Raw genomic sequence first — 22,832 nt, forward strand, 5'->3', positions numbered from 1 at the left:
AGAACTAGAAGGAAAAATACACCAACCTCAGGCTCCTCCCTCCAGCTGATATCTTGCTAGACCTCCCCATGGGCTGAACCGAAACCCTGAGGCCCAGATAGCTCTGATGCAGTCCAGACAGAGAGGCCAGCCCTGTAGGACACAGAGGAGGCAGAGGGTACAGAGTGGCTCTGATGATGTGCAGCCATATGTCTTCATCTAAGTTAGACAAGGTCAAGGACACAGATACCCTACCTTAATTGACGTCTAGCCATTCAGCAGCCCTCCTTGGTTTCAGGTATTCTCCTCACTCTGAAATCATTATCAACCCTATCTTCGGGGTCATGCTTCACAATTTAAGCCTCAAGGATATCAGGGGAAATAATTTTGTTTTTCTGCTGAGGCAGATGTTTTGTTTCATCAGGGTTTTTCTGACCACATGAATCTATCTAAACTGGAAAACAAATTTAGGAAGAAGAAATGTGTTTTGTATCCATGTTTTGACTACCGTTATCACTAAATTTAATTCCCAGATGAGTCAAAGGAAGTTACGCTTTAATGAACTCTAGTCTTTTGTATTTCTGTATTTTATGTTACTCTTGCATATGGATGCATTATGTTTAAAAGAGCCGATGACTCAAGCAGGGTTCTTGATGTCCTTTGGATTCTCTAGTGGATATTTCACAACTGATCTAACTCATGAAAGGAAAACATTTTTATATGGTGGAGGAAATAGACAAAAATACATGGGTATTCTTAATAGTCTCATCCATTTTTTTAAAATAAGAACTATTTCTCAACCTATTCAGAAGGTGTGTGTGTGTGTGTGTGTGTGTGTGTGTGTGTATGTGTGTGTGTGTGTTGCATTGAGGGCATAATCCTCTTTAGCAACCACAACTATTTGTTGCTATGGATATTAATATATCACCATAGTCTCAGGGTCAAATGCCACCTCCCCCCAAGGCTTGGTGGCAGACACTATGTTACTGAAATAGTGCATATGCAGGTATATTAGGAAAGGCTGCAGTATCAAGAAATGGGACTTTACTTCCAACTGAAATGGAGAAAGACAAGCAAAAACACATTAAGCCCATAGATGTGACCATAAAAGCACAGTTTGCCAAGCCTTGGTCAGAAGGACAAGCATCCACCCACCTGTGTTGAACAGGTGCTAGAAGGCAAGTCCAGCTACAGGTGTAGATGAAAGATGAGTCCAGCAGGCCATCTGCCATCTAGAGGATATGGCACAAAGATAAATATGCAAAAATATAAAAGCTTTTATATAAATAGAATCATTTATTCTATTTTTTTTTTAGGGAAGAAGATAGCTAGTCCAGTCTTTTTTCCTCTTTTCCCTCTTCTCCTCCCTCCTCCACACCCTCATGTGTTTTCTCTACAACTACATTACTAACACCAACCCCTGACCGTTCCTCCCCACAAATCCACAAACACACAAGTTCCCTCTGTGTTAACAACTTGCTGCAATTCCTTTTTTTTTCTACACTTCATTTGAATGTCAATCAGCTGCTCCTTCTATAGTCTCAAATCAACATGAGCCTCAGCTAACCTCATGAGATGTCAGGATTCTACTGCCGAATCCAGAGATGGTCTTTCAATTCTAAATGGTGCACTGCAGTGAATTTCTCTTCCTTTGTTCTCCTTTCCCAGCCAGGCTATGGAACATTCCAGAATTAGGAGCCCCCAAACCACCTGTGCTTTCCTACTGGTAGTCTGGAGGTCCTGCCTTTTATAGCCCCACTCTTCATATCCTATAGATTCCCTTGAGGAGGGGTGCTCTCTCCTGTGTCTTCCAGGTCATGAGCCTTTTTGTAGATAAGGAGAAATTTTCTTTAGGCAGCTACCTGTTCCTCCTCCCTTTGCTTCGTCTTCCAGATTATCAAGAACAAGATTGAAATGGATTCCACACTCTTGTGTAACTAAAAAGAAAGAAGGAACGAAGAAGAGAAAAGGAAAGAAGGAAGAAGAAAGGGAGGGAGGGAGGAAGGGAGGGAGGAAGGAAGAAGGAAGGAAGGAAGGAAAGAAGGAGAGAGAGAAGAAGGGAGGAAGGGAAGGAGGGAGGGGGAGGAAGGAAGAAGGAAGGAAGGAAAGAAAGAGAAGAAGGGAGGAAGGGAGGGAGGGAGGGAAGAGGGAAGGAAAGGAAATGACTGGACAATGGCATTTCTCCCCTAGGCTGCTAATGAGTTCATGGAATCCAGACCCTTGAGAATAGCACACTGAATTTCACTCACAAGGGGATGCAGTTGTCCTTGTTTTAACTCTAGGCTCCTTTTGTGTCTTGAACCTATTTTTATTTTGCACCATCTTGAAGTATTATAATTATGTAATTATTACCCTATATAATTATATATTATATAGTTAATGTCTGGGACCATGGTTTAGGAACTTTTATGTGTTCATCTGCAGTAACACAAGAAAACCTTCTGAATCCCCTTTGCCCTGCACACTGCCTGGTATATGTCCAATAAAGGCCAGTTGGATCGGCACACTCAAAAGTAGGAGAATGTTGAATCTCTAGCATTCTTTGGGTCCTTAAACATCAGAAGAAGGTTAAGGAGGGTTCATAGGTGGATGAGGACAGCAAAGATTCAAGATGGAAAGAAGTAAGTTCTTCTCCAATGGCAGATCATTCCCTAGTTATTGATTGGGAGGGCAAATGAATGAAGATTTTTTTTTTGCTTTTAAAGTAATAAAAATTCATTGAGCACCAGCTGTATATCCTCACATATCCTCCATGTTTGGCATTAGAGAATCAAAAATGCATGGCAAGACCTCTTTTCCCAAGGACATCATCTTTAAAAACAATTATTGCTCAGAATAGGGTAGGGAAAGGCAGAGGGGGAGACAGTCGTACATAGAAAACAGACAGGTAGATTAGTGGGGACAGGCCTTATCACCCCCTTGCTTAAAATCCCCAGTAGTATACACCTACCCTTGAGATAAAATCACACCCTGAACCATGATGTGCCAGATTCTGCCTGATTGAGCCCTTTCCCATCTCTCTATCTTCATCTCCTGCCACACTGTCCCTTACTCACTCCATATCTGCCCACAGATATCATTTTTTGTCCTTGAACACAGCAAGTCCTTTCTCACCTCAAAGCCTGTGCCCTCAGATCTTTTCAAGACACCCTCTTCCTTGACCATTCAGGCCTCAGCTAAGTATCACTTTTTCTGGCCCATGTCACCATATTACCCTCTCCTCAGTCACTTCCTATGACAATGTTGTATTTCCTTCATAAAATATTTCACTGGGAAATTATCTTGTTTACTTCTTCACACAATTAGTCTGTTCCCCTTTCCTTTCCTTCCACCCTCTCCCATGCATAAGAAGGGGGCTTCCAGAGAGCAGGGGAGCCTCTCAAGGCTTGACCACTGCTTTGCCCTAGTGCCCATGACATGGCCTGGAGATGGCACCTAACAGACACTCATCAAATACGCACTGTCTCCAGGAAGATAAGAAAGGTTCACTAAGAAGTGTTACAAATGGGAAATTTCCTGAGAATAGGCAAGGCTGTTAGTGCCAGCACTGGGACTTTGGGCTGAAGGACATAGTGCAGGGTGGACTGTGAAGATAAGGATGGAAGAGGGAAGCAGCCTGAGGCCTTGGTTTGCCAGGAGTAAGACTTAAGAACCCAGACCCCACAGTCAGAGAACAGGTCTCAAACACCAGTGCCATTCCTTGTCAGGTATGTGACCCAGGCAAAAACTTAACTCCCTGTTCCTCTGCTTCATCATTTTCAAAAGAGCCAAGATGACATCCTCTCTTCATCAGGTTAATGTGAGCAATGAATTGGTCAGTGGGAAATGCCTGGTTCACCAGTTAGTACCTGGTACACAGTTAGCTAAGTACTTGTACTGTGCACTGGAAGGGAATCACTGAAGGGTTTGCAGATTATGGTTATGCATTCAGATATTGTGTTCTGGAAAGATCATCAGGCTGGAAGGGAAGGGGATGAGCTGGAGGGGGCTGAGAAATCAGTGACTAATACACTGTGTAGACAAGACAGACCAAGGAAAGGGAGCAGCAATGAAGACAGACTTGAGAGTTACTAAGGCAGTGAAGTTACTAAGGCTTTCACCCATCAATTGAGTGAAAGCAAGGATCCCATGGGTGGCTGGTGGTGCCCTTGACTCATACAGGAACTACAGAATGGGGGACCAGGTTTGGGAGATAGGTGTACTTCATGATCAATGGATGATGCTCAAATGCTTAGCATCATATTTAAAGTACTTAATAAATGTTAGTGCTTAATAGTTAGGTAATATAATTTTTGCTTCTGAAGTAAATACTAGGAGAAGCATTTGTCTTGGAATTTTCTTTTAGACTATAAATAGAATTACTGGGGCACAAGGTATATTACTTTTGAAAGACTTTAATTCATTTTGACAAACTGTTTTTCAAAAATGTTGTACCAATATGCATTCCCACAATAACCTGGGATTCTTTAAGAAGTCTGGGTCTGGTTTTGTTTTTAACAAATACCACTTCCAAAGTTGCAACAGTACAGAGAGAAGCCCTCTCTTATGTTAGTAATGGAAGTAACCATGAATTCCAGATCCTTCCCTAGACATTGCCAGTTGCTTTGTCATAGGGAAATCTCTCAATCCAAGTATCTGATACTCATTAATATTTTGTAATGAATATGCACACTGTACTCTTGAAATCATGATGGCGAATGAAATACAGACATTATATGCACAAATATTCCTTTGAGGTTTGGAGATAGGGAAATGAAGAGAATATTCTTAGCGAACAAAGAGTTCCATTGTACCAAAGCTGCATTATTCTAACAATATTTTCCCTCCAAAGGCTTTCTTTATCATGATCTATTGTTGCACCTGCATGGAAATTCCATTTCCTTTGAATCGATGTGTGATTTATGAGAAGGCACCGATTGCTGATCATATATGATTTAAACCCAGAATACACTAAAATTTCTTTTTAAAACATACATCAATAGAAGAAAAAGCCATTTTCACTGAAGAAAGTGGTTTGGTCACTTCTGCATGTGCTCATGAACTCTTAGTCATTCACCTGCTTCGAATGGTTGGTTACTGTATTTCCATTATTGACCATGCATAGTTGAGAAGCCTCGGGGTAACAGGACCCAGAGAAGCTGGTAGTATGTTCATTATCCTTTTCTGTGAACACTTGCCATGTGTTCACTAAACTCAGATTTGTACACTAAGGTGTAAGTGTACTTTTAAAGTAGTTTATATCCGCTGTCTTTTCTAGAATCTTTATAAAGGAAACTGAGTTAACACTGTTCTTATCTGTGTGTTGCAGTGAATCCAGTGTTTTGCATTTTCCAGAATTGTGTAGAGACCATTTAAGCAGGTGTCTTTCAGTACCAGCTCTTGACTTTTGTTCAGGGAATTATCTATCAAGGTTTGAATGATAATGCATAGCTGCTTTGGGGAAACTTCTTACACTTAAGGTACAGTCACTGTTCTCAGGGATTAATGAGAGAAAGCCACAATTTTTCAAAACAGGCTGGGAGTAACTTGAAGTGGAATTCTTTTTTGAGTAGAGAAGCAATAAGGATTGTTCATCTTTGGTAAACCATGATTGTTTTCTTCTAATGAGCATCAGTTAGAGATGGTTCCATCGAAGAATGGGATGGGGGGATATATTTCTGCTTCAAGGTGGACTTGGTAGTTTCAAAATGGTCTGCTTTTCTACTTGGCTTGTCATGAATGTCTAAAGGGAAACTGTTATGGTTATGGTGGGGAATTGGGTGGAGTATAATTCATGTCAATATATCTATTTGCTGTACCTTGTCGGCCATGTTAGCATACGATCAGTCCCTTTTTCTAACTCCACATCCTCCAGTTTTTGTCTATAGCTATATTGACATGATTAGTTTCTTCCATTATGATTAGATTCTTCCATTCATATCCATTCTTCTTTTACATACCTTTATAGAATATATGAAAATGTACTTCCCATTTGCATCTAATACCATTCTCCACCCCCCTTCTGAATCAGAGTATTATGTTTCTCCGAAGCTTTCCCTGACTTCCTCTCCTCCAGGTCTTAGTTTTCTGTCCCTTAATTGGTCACTCTTATTAATACAGAACTCAACACTGCACTATACTACCTATATAGAATGTGAGCTGTATATACTACCTATATAGCTATATGCTATTACACTTAGGAGTTTACTTCCTGTCCATGTGCCATGTATAAGATGGACTCTCCAAAAGAAGATTGAGAAAAATTCACATATATTTTTCAACCATTTATCCCAAATGTCTTCAAATCCCAAGGATCCTGAGTTTTTTGTCGGTTGGTTCCCTGGTTGGTTGGTTAGTTTTGCTTTTGCTTTTTGTTTCTGTTTTTATTCTTTATATTCCTATGTCTGTTTCCATTGCACAAATTATGCTGTTAAACTATTTTTTGATTAAAAATAATAGAGGTTGAACCCAAATCTATGTCTATAGTTTCAAGTTTCTCTAGAAGTAAAAAAGAAAATGTCCCATACTTTCTAAAAATCGGCCATGTAATCCAGTTCCAGCTATTATCAATTCATAGAATCTTAGAATTTTAGATTCAGGGCATATTGTATTAAAAACAAGCTAGTTAATATTTCTGTAAATGAATTTGATACAACTCCAGCTCTAAGGGGAAAAAAGTATTTCCTGATTTAAAAGTTAGGGAAACATTTCTTATCTTTTTTCCTGAATATTCACAATGGCAAGCCAACTGTAACTTCCCAAATTTATTGTACCATGGAGTTCTTTTCCCCCTGTGCAATAGCGGTTAATATCTTGCATTCAGGAAATGAGATTGTCTCATCTTGAGGTCCAGAAAACTAAGATTTGCCTGAGATAACAGCCAGTAATGACAGCCAGGATGTATCCCCATTGAGGGTTGATAACGTCCCTCAGAATAGTATTGACAGCAAAGGCTTCAAAAAGATTTCAAGATTAGTTTTACTTGAAATTTAAAGAATTGCTTCTAAAGTACTGAGGATCCTAGCTTAATTTAGAGAGATTTATCTTTCAGCAGATGGAAAATGTGTCAATTGGCCCATTCAATTTAGTAGTACTCTTTATTCATATACATCAGAAATGGAACCTGAATACTATGCACAAGAACAAAATACTCATGAGGCTCCCAGTCTGAGGGTGGAGAAGGCAGAACGCCAATAAGCAATTTAAAAAGTAGATATGTAATTACAAATTATGGTGTGTGCTATGAAGAAAATGAGCTACGTAGTGTCAGACTGAACTTAAATTTGCAATCATTTTTTAATTGACCCACATTCAGAAGGGATCAATAGCAGCAGTTTTTATGGTTATCTCTGTGGTTAGTTCAAAACTACAATTCAAACCACGTGACAGCCTCTCCCCTTCTTGTCTTTCCAGCCCCTTGGAGCAAAATGAGAGCACAGTGATCAGGCCCAGCCTCTCTCCCAGCCATCCACGACGCCCACCATGAACCACTTGGAGGGCTCCGCGGAGGTGGAGGTGACCGACGAGGCGGCAGGTGGGGAGGTCAACGAGTCAGTGGAGGCCGACCTGGAGCACCCCGAAGTGGAGGAGGAGCAGCAGCAGCCGCCGCAGCAGCAGCAGCACTATGCGGGTCACCACCCGCGCGGGCGTGTGGTCGAGGACCTCCGCGCGCAGCTTGGGCAGCAGGAGGAGGAGGAGCGCGGTGAGTGCCTGGCGCGCTCCGCCAGCACTGAGAGTGGCTTCCACAATCACACCGACACTGCCGAGGGCGACGTGATCGCCGCGGCTCGCGACGGCTACGATGCGGAGCGCGCGCAGGACCCTGAGGACGAAAGTGCTTACGCGGTGCAGTACCGGCCGGAGGCCGAGGAGTACACCGAGCAGGCGGAGGCCGAGCACGCAGAGGCCACGCACCGCCGCGCGCTGCCCAACCACCTGCACTTTCACTCGCTGGAGCACGAGGAGGCCATGAACGCGGCCTACTCCGGCTACGTCTACACGCACCGGCTCTTCCACCGCGGCGAGGACGAGCCCTACGCGGAGCCCTACGCCGACTACGGCGGCCTGCAGGAGCACGTGTACGAGGAGATCGGGGACGCGCCCGAGCTGGACGCGCGCGACGGCCTGAGGCTCTACGAGCAGGAGCGCGACGAAGCGGCCGCATACCGCCAGGAGGCCCTGGGCGCGCGGCTGCATCATTACGATGAGCGCTCCGACGGTGAGTCCGACAGCCCTGAGAAGGAGGCCGAGTTTGCGCCCTACCCGCGCATGGACAGTTACGAGCAGGAGGAGGACATCGATCAGATTGTGGCCGAAGTCAAGCAGAGCATGAGCTCGCAGAGCCTCGACAAGGCGTCGGAGGACATGCCCGAGGCCGAGCAGGACCTGGAGCGCGCCCCTACTCCCGGTGGGGGCCGCCCGGACAGCCCTGGTCTGCAGACACCCGCTGGGCAGCAGCGGGCAGCGAGCACCGCTGGTGGCGAGGCAGGGCAGCGGTACAGCAAGGAGAAGAGGGATGCCATCTCTCTGGCCATCAAGGACATCAAGGAGGCCATCGAGGAGGTGAAAACCAGGACCATCCGTTCGCCTTACACCCCTGACGAGCCCAAAGAGCCCATCTGGGTGATGCGCCAGGACATTAGCCCCACCAGGGACTGTGACGACCAGAGGCCGGTGGATGGAGATGTAAGTCTGCAAGGGTTCTGGCTGGCTCAGTTCCGCGTGAGGAAGGGAGGGGAGATGGAAGCTCTGTGGCCTTGAACATAATGGGAAAACGAGGTCATGGGATAAATGGGCTGTGCGAGTGCTAAGAACCCTTCCATGGTAACCCTCAAACAGCTTGCACTCAAGCTCTGGTCAATGAAGCGACACCAGGAGGGAATTGGGGTTCCAAGCATTTATCAGATCCACAGCAGGATTGCTGTAAATCATTAGGTTCCAAACTGTACCTAAAGGATTTGTTGAGAATCAGATTACTGGACACATGGCCCCCACCATCCATTTGCTGATTCAGAAGTTCTGGGATGAGTCCAAGAATTTGCATTTCTAATAACAAATGAAAATAAAGCCTGGATAGAATAAAGAGAAATTTTATTGGAAAGGATTATTGCAAAGGAGAGAAAAGGATGGCATTGAGGGGGCCGGGTGGTGAGGGGTATAGCAACAGGAGAACCTCCAACCCTAAGATCTGTAAACCTTTCTAGGATAAGACCAAAGGGTTTTGTTTTTGCAGGGAAGAGTAAGGCTAGAAAGAAAGGTGTGAGGAAGTGGGATGAAAGGGTGGCCTAACTAAATGTAGATCAGAGAATAATTTTAACATGCTACCAGCCTATTTGGGGGAGGTGCTTATGCAGGCCAAAGTTGAGGCACCTGGGGGAAGGAAAGAAGCTTAACCAAAGTTAACAAGCATTTTATTCTAATTAATCAACAGTTCAGCTAATCATTTATTAGGCAAAGAATGGAAGTTTGGAGGGTTCATGCCTGGCCTTGTCAACAAGAGTCATCTGAGAAACTTATCCAAGTCATTTAGGGAAGGGGGTTTCTTTGCTGTAAACTTTTTCCCAGAACACACAATAACCGGAGAGGAGATGGGTCTTAATCTTCCCTGTTTTCTAGGCAGGGCTTTTAGCTAAATATCAGCATGGTCACTAAAAAGGTCCCAGGTGATGCTGCTGATTCCAGGACCCCAACTGGGGAACCAGTGCCTTAAAGATATCCCTTAAAGATTTGGGTCAGGCATTATGGCCTCTTTGTTGGAAACCCTTCTGAGCCCTTTCTGGCCAAGGTTTCTGCAGGTGTGTGTGTTTCCCACTCTTTGCCTCATTGTGGTTTTCAATAAGTGCTAATTTCACTTCTGGTGGTACCTGGGCATCCTGCCCACCTCATAGAAGACATGTTTTTTATTTAAAGCTATATTTTTACTTCCCTGTGAAGACCTACACAAAGCTATTGTTGCCCCTATCAACATTTTATTTTCCATTCTTAAAATACCTAAGGAGTTTGATAATATGGCAAGCTTGGGTGTCACAATCTGTTCAAAATAAATCAAGAAGACTAACCTTTGCCCCTCTGCCTTGCTATAAAGATTCTTTCTGCTCCAACTCTCACTTTTCCATCCTCTTGGGTAATTTTTAAGCAGTTTCATTTAAAAATGGAGCTTGGAGTAAAAGAAGGGTCAAGAGGTTAAATTCAGTTTCATTTAATTCTGCATTTACGATTGTACCAGGCCATTTCTCAGTATATCCTTTAGAGTGAAAAATTATTATTTTGTTATGAACATTATTATGTTCACTTTTTCTAATATATAAAGGTTTGTGCAGGCTACAGCAGTATCACCTTTTGCTTTGGTCAAGTCAGTGTGTGCTGTCAGCTGATTACACTGCAAATCTAGCACCTTGTAAGTAAAGGTTGGAAACCCATGGGGAAGGCAACTACATCCTCCCCAGCCAGGGGGCAGCATTGGGTAGGTTGAGACATGCCTAGCATCTCTTCTCTGTTTTGTAGGCTTCTGAGTCAGTTAAAAATTGGTGTGCTCACATGGAGCATTCTCCTTGACCTCCAGCTGTCTGCGGGTTTCTTACAGCTAGGAGGGATTGCAGCAAGCGTTTTGCAAATGAGGTGGAAATTGAGCAGATTTTCAAAAGTAAGGAGCTGGCAAGAGGCTGGGTTGTACATCCTTTTAGAAACTTGAAAACCATCAGAGAAGAAGCTGCAGAAGCATCTGGTCCAGGTGCTAGCCTCTCCTCTAAGCTTCCTCAGTTGCACCAACTCCTTGAAATGACTTTAACCATGTGACCCCAGGAGCTTCATGCTGTGCCTCCAGCACAGCCTGTGTAGGATCTGAGATAGTTTTTATTCATTTGAACTAGGAAGACAACTTCACTGTCTTGCATGATGTTTCATTCTAAGCAGAATTAATTACAGAATGTTGAATGATGCTTTAGGAACCCATGCTATCAAGAGAAAAAAATTCAACTTGATGCTAAGGAATTGGTGAGTGGGCTCACTGGGTTATGAATACTTAATATGAAGCAAAACCTAAAACCTGGGTTTTAAAATATTCCCCTTAAAAAAGCCTTTTGAATTTGTGGGTTGTATTTCATCTGCCATTCCATATTTATAAGAAGGACCTTCATTTGCTAACCCTTTGATGGTGTTATTCCACCTCAGCATCAGAAAAATATTTACTGAATGCTCATTCCATGCACACTGATGTAGAAAATAGAAAGCCATCATGAAAAGCAGTGTGGTCTGATGTCTAGCTGGAAGATACTTGTTAAAAATGCAAGTTACTGCTGGGCACAGTGGCACATGCCTGTAATCCCAGCAGCTCGGGAGGCTGAGACAGGAGGATCATGAATTCAAAACCAGCCTCAGCAAAAATGAGGTGCTAAGAAACTCAGTGAGACCCTGGTCTCTAAATAAAATACAAAGTAGGGTCAGGGATGTGGCTCAGTGTGCAAGTGCCCCTGAATTCAATCCCCAGTACCCACTCCAAAAAAAAAAAAAATGCATGCTACTACCCTTCCTTTCCAAACCTAAATACCTGAGATGGAGCCCAGTGATCTGGTTTTTTGTTTTGTTTTATAAATTCTCCCTGAGATTCCTGATTATGTGAAAGTTTGAGAACCACTCATTTAAAGGAGAGTGTTTTAGTCAGCTTTTTCACTGCTGTGACTAAAGGACCCAACTAGCCCAATTATAGAGGAGTAAAAGTTTATTTGAGGGCTCACAGTTTCAGAGGTCTTAGTCCATAGAAGGCCAACTCCATTCCTCAGGACTCAAGATAAGGCTGAACATCATAGTGGGAGAAGGTGGTGGAGAAAAGCAGCTCACATCATGGTGACCAGGAGGCAGACAGAGAGAGACTCCACTTGCCAGATACAGATATGTACCCAGAGCCATGCCCCAATTCCTACCTCCTCCAGCCATATCCTATCACTTCAGTTACCACTCAGTTAATCCCTATCAGGGGATTAAATCACTGATTGGGTCAAGACTCTCTCAACCCAATCATTTTTTCCTCTGAACCGCCTTGCGTTGTCTCACACATGAGCTTTTGGGGTACAACTCACATCCAAACCATAACAGGGAGGGAAATTATCATCTGGGAAGTTATCCCACATAAGGTCTGTGAACTTGAGTTTTAAATCAGTTATTAGGAGCAAAGATAAAATTTTAACAAAAAGGGCTGACCCACAGTGGTTATGGTCAGCAGACCTGGAGATGTGACTGTAGAATTCTTGTTGCAAAAGCTGTGCATTCTCAGAACGGCAAGATCAGAAACTATAATGGAGCAAACAGAAGGTAATTAAGAATAGCTTTATTACCACTTACCAGAGATAATAGCTAAAAGTCAAGTCTTCTTTTAACACTACTTTTCTTTCCTTCTGAACTTCAGCCCTTTACACATGGAGCTGACTGGCATTTGTTTGCTGGTGAGTCATACAGAATGAGAAGATAGGATTGCTCATCTATAAGTTATTGAACTTGTAGATGTTTGTCACTGAATGGAAATACTTGTTTTATAAAAATATGAAGAAAACTAATCTATGCTTTGAAAAACAACCTGCTTCCTAAAATTTTACTGCAAAACCAGTGAGTGAAATACGAGCACTGACATGTGTTGCTTACAGACAGGAAGAGCAAAAACCATGTTTTCTTCTCTAGGTGCTACAAACCTAGAGCCTCTTGTTGAGATGGTGGTGTCACAAGATGGCGGCACCTCTCTGGCACAGTACAGGTCCTCTGGGTATCCTGCACACCCACAATGAGGGGCCTCAGCTGTGTGAGACATGTACCAAGAGAGGAGGCAACCTTTGTTGTTTCAAGCCATGGGGATTTGGGAGGTGGTTTGTTACCATGGTGTAGCTGGTCAGTCCTGAATAATACACGATGAGGTTTCTGTTTCCTCTGTTCTACCAAATAATTGTGAGTATTTGTACTCTAGACTCCCTGGAAAGGCTTAGGAATCTATGAGATATCAGATACCTCAGGTGGCATGACTATGGGGATGTAGCTGAAAAAAATAAGAGGATTTTTTTTTTTTGAAAGGCAGGCAGGGGAGGCATTAGACTTCCCCATGCCTTCTCCAGCCAGGGGTCTCTTCCTCCCCACAGGAGATCTGTGACTTCTATAAGGAAAGGGTAAACAAGAGGAGCATGACACTGGGGCTGCCAGCCACAGCTGAAAGTGGGAATGAAGTGCCTTGGGGAACACAGAGCCTTGCAGTGGGGCTGCAGGAATGTCATAGAATTCTGTGTACAAGGAAAGAAAGAGCATTCTGCTGTCATGTGTAACTGATTAGAATGAATTAATGAATAAAAAAATAATGTCATAGAATTCTAAGTTGTCAGGCTTAGAACCACCCGTCTGGAGCCCCCATCCCCCAGCAGATGAGCGTATTCCTCTCCAGGGAAATAGGTACAAGAGAAGGTCCCTGCAGAGAAGGATGCTGATGTCTGTGATTTCCTGGCCATCTGGATCCCCACCTGGTCTCCCTACAGTGAAGGCTCCTGCCACGAATGGATCTTCCAGTAGGGTTTTTGGGGACTCACTCTCAAAGATGAATGGACAGCCAAAGATCATCAGACATTTAAAGAATATCTCTTAACATGAAAGACATGTGGAAAAAGGCACTTGGAGAAATTAAGGCAGTTCTCAGAGCATGCAAGGACTATAATAAATCTTTTATAATTAATATCTTCAAAGATAGAACAAGCCAAGGGAGCCATTAAATTAGAGGAGGGTGCCATCTTTAAGAAATTCTTTCAAAAAAGGGAAGTCTTAAACTAAAAACTATGACAGCAATCATTCAACATTAAAAAGAGGACTTCCGTTAGGTTAGAAGACGAAATTGAAATCTTCAAGGCCATACAACAGTTAAGGTAAAAGATGGAAAGTAGTAGAAACAGATTAAACAAAGGGCACATTAAGAAAAACTATTTCCTAGAGCCAAAGGAAATATACCTGACTAGAACAATGAAATAGGAAAGACGGAAATTTTAGAACCAAAGGACGAAAGGGAAGACCCTATAGGCTTTCAGAGAAGTAAAAACGAGTCACGTGATCAGGAATCAGGATGGCCATGGCCTTCTTCCAAACCACAAGAGATCTTCCATGGTCTAATTTCTAATCAGCATGAAAGTAGAATAAAGAGGTTTTCAGACACTCGGGGTCCCAGAATTCCTAAATTCTGTAGCCTTTCTCAGAAAACTGGTAAAGGATTGCTCTGCCCAAATGAGAGCATTAGCCAAGAAAAGAGCTAGGAGATCCAAAAAACAAGGAGCAACACCAAGGGAACCTCCAGGTGATGGGAAAGGAGACTCCAGGGTGAGGTCTGTGTAGAAGGCCATGGTAGCACCCTTTCCAGGGGTCTCTAAAGAGAATGGAACAGAGATATTTCCTGGTATGTGTGGATTGACTTACAAATGGTTTTAGAAGAGTTTTGTATAAATTATTGATCAGAACATAGAAGACTAAGCAAGTTGAAAAATAATTATGTACCTCACTAAAAACAATTATTACAGAAGAAATGCAGAATAGTCTGCATGTGGCTTAGTTGGGGAAATCACAGATGTAATCTTCAGAATGCAGATACTGAATATTGATTAACCAAAAATTATAATGAGAAGATGAGGAAATGTGTAGCATAAAAGAGGCAGATTGTAATCATTTATAGTAGAAGCCAAAAAATAATGTCTAAAATTGAAAAATGAAGACAAGACACTATAAACTTGCTACTTATGAACATGGAAGTAAACATCAGAAGAAAGTGCTAGAAGCAATTGGGAGTGGGGAGTGGTAAAGTGCTTTGATTTTTACCATAAGCTATATAGCATTATTTGACTTACAGAACTGTATTTGTGTATTTCTTTGCCTTAAATTACAAAGCTAAAAGAGTTGTAATCATTAAACAGAGATTCTTTCACTCACCTTACAAAGAGATAATCTCATTTTACTATTTTCTTGAAGTAGAGAAACCAAATAGTTCTGCGTGTTGTGTGCACAGTTTGTAGGAAAGGACTGGTTTATTAACTGTGTTATGGTAAGATAAGTGTGCTGAGTTTTTCATTTTAATTTCATGCAGTGTTATCTGTTAAACATGCACACTCTCATTTGAATTACATTACATGCAGAAGAAAGAGAAAAGAAATTTTAAAAATAGGTCAAGGCAGAGCTGTGCCACTTAAGGTGAAAAACTGGAATTGGTAAGTGGATTTGCACCTTGACGATAAAGAACCTGAAGTGTTCTGAGGCCACGGCTTGCTCGTGTGCTTGGTGTTTGGAAACCACAGAACCTTCGTGGGAAGAATAGCAGCAGGCGTACTAACTGCTGGGAGTAAAGTGTGCTGAGGTCAAGTGTAGATGCACTGATTCTCTGCAGACTTCAATAATTATGTAGGTTAATGGTCTTTACTTTAAAATAAAGGTTTTTGAGAGCTGCCTTTTACCAGAGTAGATTTAACAGTCTATTCTACAACTTAGAACCCACAGTAAAGTGTCACATCCCTGCCAATGGGGCATAATGCTCTATATAGCAAAACTTAGTTGTCAATAGCAATAAAAAAAAATGAGCCATTTTTCTATGAGCTATGAGGAACTGAGGTCGGGGCAAATGTTTTAAAGATGTAATGATCTTATGGATGATTTTAAAACAAAGAGGCTTGACCTTGAAATCTCACTTGAAGAGCAAGTGATTCACTGCAATCATGAACAAAAGCTGATAGGAGGATATTTGCCTTTGCTCTCTCCTCCTATATTTAAAGTATTACCCCCAATGATCTTAACTCACCTTGGGAGTTTCATCTGTCCATGCAGCACCAGGCAAGCCCTGCTGCCTCTCAGGTAGCTCCCTCCTGTCCTCAGACCATTGCCATATCTGAATCACCAGAGCAGAACTTGTCCACTGATCTGCACACCAGAAGGCAAGCTCTCCAATGACTTTGTGCTCCGTGGAATTAAAAAAAAAAAAAAGTGATGGGAAAGATCAAAGCTGCAGTGTTTTCTCTTTGCCTGACCTCACTCCCAAGAGGAATCTTTCTCAACTTTTTAATGGATTGTCTACCAGACCATGTACATGTGAAACTGTGCCAAGAAACAAGAAGACAAGCAACAGGGAAGGAAATGGACAGTTTAGCCAGAGAGAATTTTATCACTTTCCAGTTAGATTTGCAGCACACAGAGCCACAGTTTAGGTGTCTGATATGCTCACTTAATAAGTGGAGCCTCAAGAAATTGTCCATGAGTCTTTAGAAAAATTGTATGCTCTTTCTCAACTGGGCACTCTGTGTATTTCCTATGATAAGTGGACTGGAACTGCATCAGGGAGGAAGAGCAGGTACACAGAGAGGAACCGCTGTACCGTAGACCATGCAGTTTCTTATGTAACCAGTTAAATCCTGGGGTCCAAGTAGTCCTGCAGAATTATGAAATGTGATTTGTCTATGTAGATGGTCATTAAAATGAAAAATATTCCCATTATCAGTATAATTGGCAACATGTTCTTAATGCAAAATGAATTTCTCAATCCATTTTTTTAAAAAAACAGTTTTTGCTGACTACTTTCTTGAGAGCAGCCATAAAAGAGGACCATTTGTATTAGACAAAGACCTCCTCACTTTCCAAAGTCCAGCAGGCTGGTTTTCTCATGCTATTTCCCACATTTAGACAACAGACCTTCAACTCCCACCTGGTGTGCCTAGCTGACCTCTTCAGTGGGTCAAACACTGTCAGTGGGACACCAAAAAATAAATAAGGCTTGGGGATAGGTTGAAGGAGCTTTGGGGCCAGGCTAAGCATTGTGGCCTCAGTTTCCCCAGATGGAATAGCTGAGAATAGACTTCATATGACCTCGGGTAATTATGAAATGTGATTTGTCTATAAACATGATCATCTTTAAAGTGAAACATGCCAGGGCTATTTCTGCTATCCAGACAGGTCTCCATCCCACACTGACTCCTCTCTGTCCCATTCCATTCCATGAAGTCAAGGCCTCCTTCCTTAAGCATGTAGATTCCAGGATTCCAACTTCCTATCTGAATCTCTGGAGGCTGAGTGTTGGCATATATATTTCTGAGACCCAGTCAAAATAAGAAACTATCAACTTAATCTGTGAGCTAGCAGTTTAACACTTTATTCTTTGGTATCCTATTTCCTACTTTTTTCACATGCATTAACCTATAGCCTCTGTAATTCATTGTCAGTTTACTCAGTGAAAAGCCAGTGTTCCGTCCCATTCTGACACTTCTCTCAGAACACATAGCACAAATGTGATGCCCATTATCCTCACATGTAAATCTTTGCTTTATAGTTGGCCTGCTACAATTAATTGCCTTGAGGTGGTTACCTGCCTTCCTCTTGGGTTCCAGCATCCTCCACAGTAAAATGAGTTATTGGATTTCCTTCTCCAGGTAATTATGAGAGAAAATGGCTTTGCAGTTGTTGAGTCCTCTGTGGTAATGTGAAATAAGAATCACAAGTTTGGTGTGTGAGTTACCTAAGGAGTCAAAGCTCACTTACCATTCAGGGTTGGTCAGTGGCAAACTGAATAGGAGTGTCCTTAATGCTCCTAAGTGTCCTTACTTTCTCTGGGCTAGGCTTCCCCTCTGTTGTCCCTGGCACTCAGGTCCTTACCATGCTGCCTGTCCTGGTCATGCATTCTGATGACCCTGGTTTCTGGTTTCAGGCCTAAAGAACTGTTACCAGCCTTTTAGTCCAGGGCTAGTCTAATTAAATCAAACTAACCTGCTAGTTAGTGATGATGGCAACACGTACAACCCCCTTCAGAAAACATTTTTTACTGACATCTTACACCCCATTCCAGAGACCAACCCAGAAAATCATTTGAGGCAGGAAATCACTTTAGCACTAACACTTCTTAGTCAGAAACCAGCCACTGTCTTGCTAGGAGGGTAGGAGTTAGCCTCAGAATCGAGGGAAGTGGGGGCCCAAGTTAACACCTGCCCTGATCATGTAGTCTTTTATACCTGCTCTTTTTTTTTTTTAATTTTGAGAAAGATGAAGTCAGGAGAGTGGAGGAAAACCCTGGCTTCATCTAGAGCCTTGGAGTCCTTGATGTCACTCCTTCCCTGCCCTGAATTCAGCATGCAGCCAACATGGATTTTTCTTTTCTTTTTACTGTTGCTAGGAGACTGTTGACCAAGGTCAAGTACACATACTAATTCATTAAGACTTATTAGTAGCTTCTTATCCTATTGACCTTAATGGTCGTGTTGTCAAGCTTACAAGGGCAACTGAGAAGAACTGCCTTGCTGCCTGAGGATTCCATTTTTGTGAAGGCTTCCTGTTGAGGTTTTCTGCACTGAGAGGTTTGCTCTTGTGGATCTACACTGGCTCATGCAGTGGCCAGCCAGAACTTTTCCAGGATCTGGACAGCAAGGGATGGGGTTGAAATGGGATCTGAAGTCTGGTAAATAGATTGAGGATGTCTGCATGTTCTCTTGGAGCCTGTTTTCCCCAGCTGGATCAGTTCCTGACTGATGTATTCTTAGGAAGGAGAGCGATGGTATTACAATAGTTAACTCCATTCTGTGAGTATTTGTGGCCTAAAGAAGACTAGACCCCAAGCATCCTTATCTCAGGTTGTTCTCCTAACATGCTGTGCAAAAATATACAACCCAGCACTGGCTCTAAAACCAACTTTGCTCTCTTATATGGTTCAAACTGCTTAGAAAAAGGGGGCAGACAGACCTTCTAGTTCAACATCCCAGAAGCTTATGAAGAAGCATAATCTTAGAGGCATAGGATCTTCTGCCAGGACAGCAGAAGTGGGCTCCGGTGTATTCTGCCAAGCAAACCTCAGAAAAGGATGGGAAGCCACTCCTTAGACAAGTGAATGGAATCAGAGATATGTATCTGCCATGCAAAAAACCACAAAGCTTTTGAGTTGAGCCCGATCACTTTGAGTTTAAGCACCTGCTATTTAAGGCCTAGGGTCTGTCCAAAAAGCTACAATGTTCCTCATTTTTCTAGGTAACTAGATTTATAACTAGTATTCCCAAACACAAATTTAAAGTCCATCTTACAATGTATCATTCACTCATACAAGTATTTTTAAAATTTTCCCTGTACATAAGGCGTGGTATAAGATCCCAGGAGTATAGCATTGTCACCCAAAGGCTCTGCCCGTGCAGTGTACAGTCCACACCAGTCCTTCTCAGAGTTGTAGCAAGACCATTAAGCCTCCTCTGCTCTTGAGGCTTTCATATGAATCCTCATGTCATGTCTTAATCATCTACTGTCATATAACAAATTGCCCCCAATCGTACCAGCATCAAGCAATGCACACTAATTATCTCAGTCTTTCTTCGGGGTCTCTCAGAGGCTGCAGTTGGGATGTTAGGTGGCCCGTTGTCATCTTAAGGCTTTTGTAGGGGAAGGTCTGCTTTCAAGTGCACAGACTTATTGGCAGGATTCAGTTCCTCTCAAGACAGTTGGGCAACAGCCTCATTCCCCATTGATTATTGGCCAGAGGCATCCTCAGACCTTGGCCACATGGGCCCTCTCCCACAGCTTGCTTAATAAAGTATGCAAGCCAAGGAGGCCCGAGTTTGATGACAAGAAGAAAGTCACTGTCCTTTTAACCCAACTGCAGAGCAACATCCCATGGCTTTTGCTGTATTTTATTGCTTCAACTAATAACTGACCCATGCTTCCTCCCCAGGGAGGGGATTATGCAAGATTGTGCATACCAGGAGGTGGAGATATTGGGGGACCATCTGGGAAGTCTGCCTCCCATATTTGGTATCTGTCATTAGCTTGTGCCAGCAAAGAGCTGCTGGGCTAAAAACCTAAGAGCACATCAGCTTCTGGCCTTGACTTCCACCACAGCCAGCGGTTTTCAGCTCTCAGGCTGTATGTGTTCTGTCTCTGGCTGACAAGTAGGCACGTCTGCAGATCCCACAGTGACTGATAGAGAATGAAGCCAAAGTGGTATAAAGGGGAAGGTATGTGTAAGCCAGCACAAAAGTGGGACAGGGGGCTACACCAGAGAACGCTGGGACTAGGGAGAGCTGTGGAAATGAAAAAGAGGAGATGCTCTCCTGAAAAACTAGGCATGCCCATGGTGAATTATTCTCAAGGGGCTACCAGTAGCCAGAAAGTCCACTGTAAAAACTCGTGATTACAGCAGCTTTTCAACCAGTTTGCTGGTAATCTCCCTAGACTTTGGGGATGGAGATAACCTGGGCCACCAAGCATGTTTCCTTTAACCCTGGGCAGCCTCCCCTGGGCTCCAGTTGATGTAGTATATTGTACAAACATTATCATTTCTTTGTGTGTCAAGATGTAAAAAAAAAAAAAAAAAAAAATACAAAGCCCAGAATCAAGGAGTATTGCTGGTGCTGGGGGTGCCATTCAGAGAGAAGAGGCCTTGAGGCTGTCTGTTTTGGTGTCCTGATCTCTCCCTCGGCTATGCATCTTCTCCTTAATGTTCCCCTCTCAGCCGCCTTCTTGCTACTGCAGTTTACCATCACAGACGCTATCCATTATTGATGAGGCATGGAGAAGGTGGTGGTGAATAATTAAGTAGACTTCAGGTGCAGAATGAACATTAAAGGGAAGGAAAAATGAAAACAAAAAAGCCAGGGGAAGAATTCGGAGTTCTCTTGTGCCAATAGGGTGCTATGTGTAGATGCTTTCTATACCTTTTCCAGAAGGCCGAGCATTTGTTTTTGTTTTCTTATAATCTAGTGATTTTTAAATCTTGTGTGAACTGGTCACTTGCAGCTAATAACTGGAAAAGTTACAGGCTTTCCATGGTAGCCATGAAAACTCTAATGGCCTCAGAGGCCCTCATCTGAATGGCTCCTGAATCCAAACCAAAGCAATTTTCAAGAGTGATAATAGAGATGTGGCTTTGCCATGAGCAAGGAAGAGTTAAATGGTAGGGAGTGTTCAGTCTAGACATATGAGAGTCGAGATGCAAAGATTTTCTCTCTTTTAAATTATTAATGGAAAGAAAAATTGTTTCAGGAGATGCCCGGTGCTGTTAACTAGGAAGGAATATGTCCTACAATGCTATTTTAAAAGGGCTTTCTCGAGTGGTAGCTGTAAGAATTGCATCAGACTGGCCTGAGTTATAGTAGGTGCAATCTAACTGCCAGCAAGAGTGGTCAGAAGCCCAAGTACAATGAGGGAGAGGGGGGAATGGCCAAAGAAGCCCTCTCTCTATTTCCCACTTTGGCTTGCAGAGCTTGTCCACAGCATAAGAAACCAGGTAGCAGGGGTAGATTTTCCAGCTGTAAATTGGTTCAGATCCTTTAGGTCTCTTTTTTCTACCATTTGACCCCATCACAAGTACATTAAATAAACAGGTAAACTCAGAGAGACCTGCCAGCAAGTCTGAGAGAGCTTAGTAAGAAAGAAATGTGAAGTCATCTTCCCGTTGCCATGAAAGGCCCTGGGAGCCTCCCTCTGGCCTCTTGCTTGGCTCAACACTGCACTACTAGTTTGGTTTCCATGACTCAGTTCTGCCTGGCCTTGTCTTGACAGTACTGTTGTCTGTTCTGGACCAGTTGTTGTGGTTCAGCTCTTGAACCCAATTTGGGATTATCTGTTGGTTTGATTCAAACCATACTGACACTGGGACAGCTCTTTTATGTGCCACTGGCTTTTCATAGCCCTCTTTCTTTGCATTGCAGCATGAGACAGTCAGTAAATCTGAAGAGGGGTGAAGGTCCACTTCAGCATCTGGTGCCCCCTGCCAAAGCCCCTGCTACTGGCTTGCCAGTGTTCTCTGAGCTCCCCTCATGTGCCCAGGTGCAGTCTGATATAGGGCCCCAGAGAACCTTTTCCTGCTCCCACTCTTTCCTTCCTCCTGAGCTGGATGCTTGCTTCTTCACAGGTTCTATAAACATAGCAGAGTTTGGGGTGTGTGAAAGTTACTGGTAGCACCTCAGAGCTGAGTTTATTTCCCCCAGAAATAGTAGGTGCCACTGCCAGAGGGGGTAGGCCAGCTTTTCTCAAAAACATCACCTGATTATGCTCCACCAGTGACGTACAACAGCCTCGACCGCTTGGGCGCTGAGAGGTTAATGTGGAGCTTTGGACTCCCCAGTAAGTCATCACATCTCCTGTTACCAGTTGCATTATTGACTCGGGCACTTAACACCACTGGAAACAATCCACCAAACGGGCACTTAGGTCAGGAGTTAGCCTCAGCTCATAAGTGGATGTACTAGAGCTAATCCAGCTGCTCAAACAGCATCCAGAAAGATGGAAAACTTTTGGATGTACCAGTTGGAGTGTCATGAAGGAGAGGTACGTGCCTCCTCAGGCTTTACAACGTTACTGCTTTGCTTTTAGTTCTTAATCTCATCCTGTTAGGTCATAAGCTGTTCTCTGCCTTTTCCTGGAGAATAGGAATAAGTGAGCAAAGCAGGATGGAGGGAATGTAACCAGCTTTGCCTGCAGCATGGGCATGCAGGCAACCTGGAGGGGGAAGAGGCCTTTTGGTCACTCAGCAAGATGCTTAGACGGTGTGTTCTTTGCTGTCTCCATCATGGCTGCAATCTGAGTCTCCACATTCTAACAAGTGAGTGACTTTGAATGCCACAGCCTCTCATTCCATGCTCTGTTGCATCTTTTGCTTCTGTGGTGTTAATGAAAATGAGTGGCCATTAGTGCCCAGTGTATAAGGAACTGCTTTGCCAGTAAGTGAGGTAATGGGTATAATGTGTCCTTGTACAGTGCCTGACACAGTAAGCCCTTTGAAAATCATAGCTGCCACTGTTCTTAGCAGGTATTGTGCTGTTGCAGCAAATCATGTTCTCTTGGTTGCATCTCTCAAGATGGATTAAAACCGACTTTGGTTTTTTTCCTTCCACTGAGCTTAGGCCCTGGGAATAAAAGTA

The 22,832-nt window shown here is 43.2% G+C and overlaps 1 protein-coding gene across 1 annotated transcript in view; it reads left to right on the plus strand.

Moving 5' to 3' along the window:
- Apba1 (amyloid beta precursor protein binding family A member 1) overlaps positions 1-22,832 on the plus strand; it is a 200,700-nt gene that overhangs the window by 120,230 nt on the left and 57,638 nt on the right. The window contains exon 2 of the mRNA XM_026389282.2: positions 7,372-8,643. Within this exon, the coding sequence (XP_026245067.1) occupies positions 7,441-8,643 (1,203 nt within the window). The 5' untranslated portion in view covers positions 7,372-7,440. The remainder of the gene's footprint in view (positions 1-7,371; positions 8,644-22,832) is intronic.

This window comes from Urocitellus parryii, chromosome 4 (assembly GCF_045843805.1).
Source record: "Urocitellus parryii isolate mUroPar1 chromosome 4, mUroPar1.hap1, whole genome shotgun sequence".
NCBI classification, from domain to species: domain Eukaryota; kingdom Metazoa; phylum Chordata; class Mammalia; order Rodentia; family Sciuridae; genus Urocitellus; species Urocitellus parryii.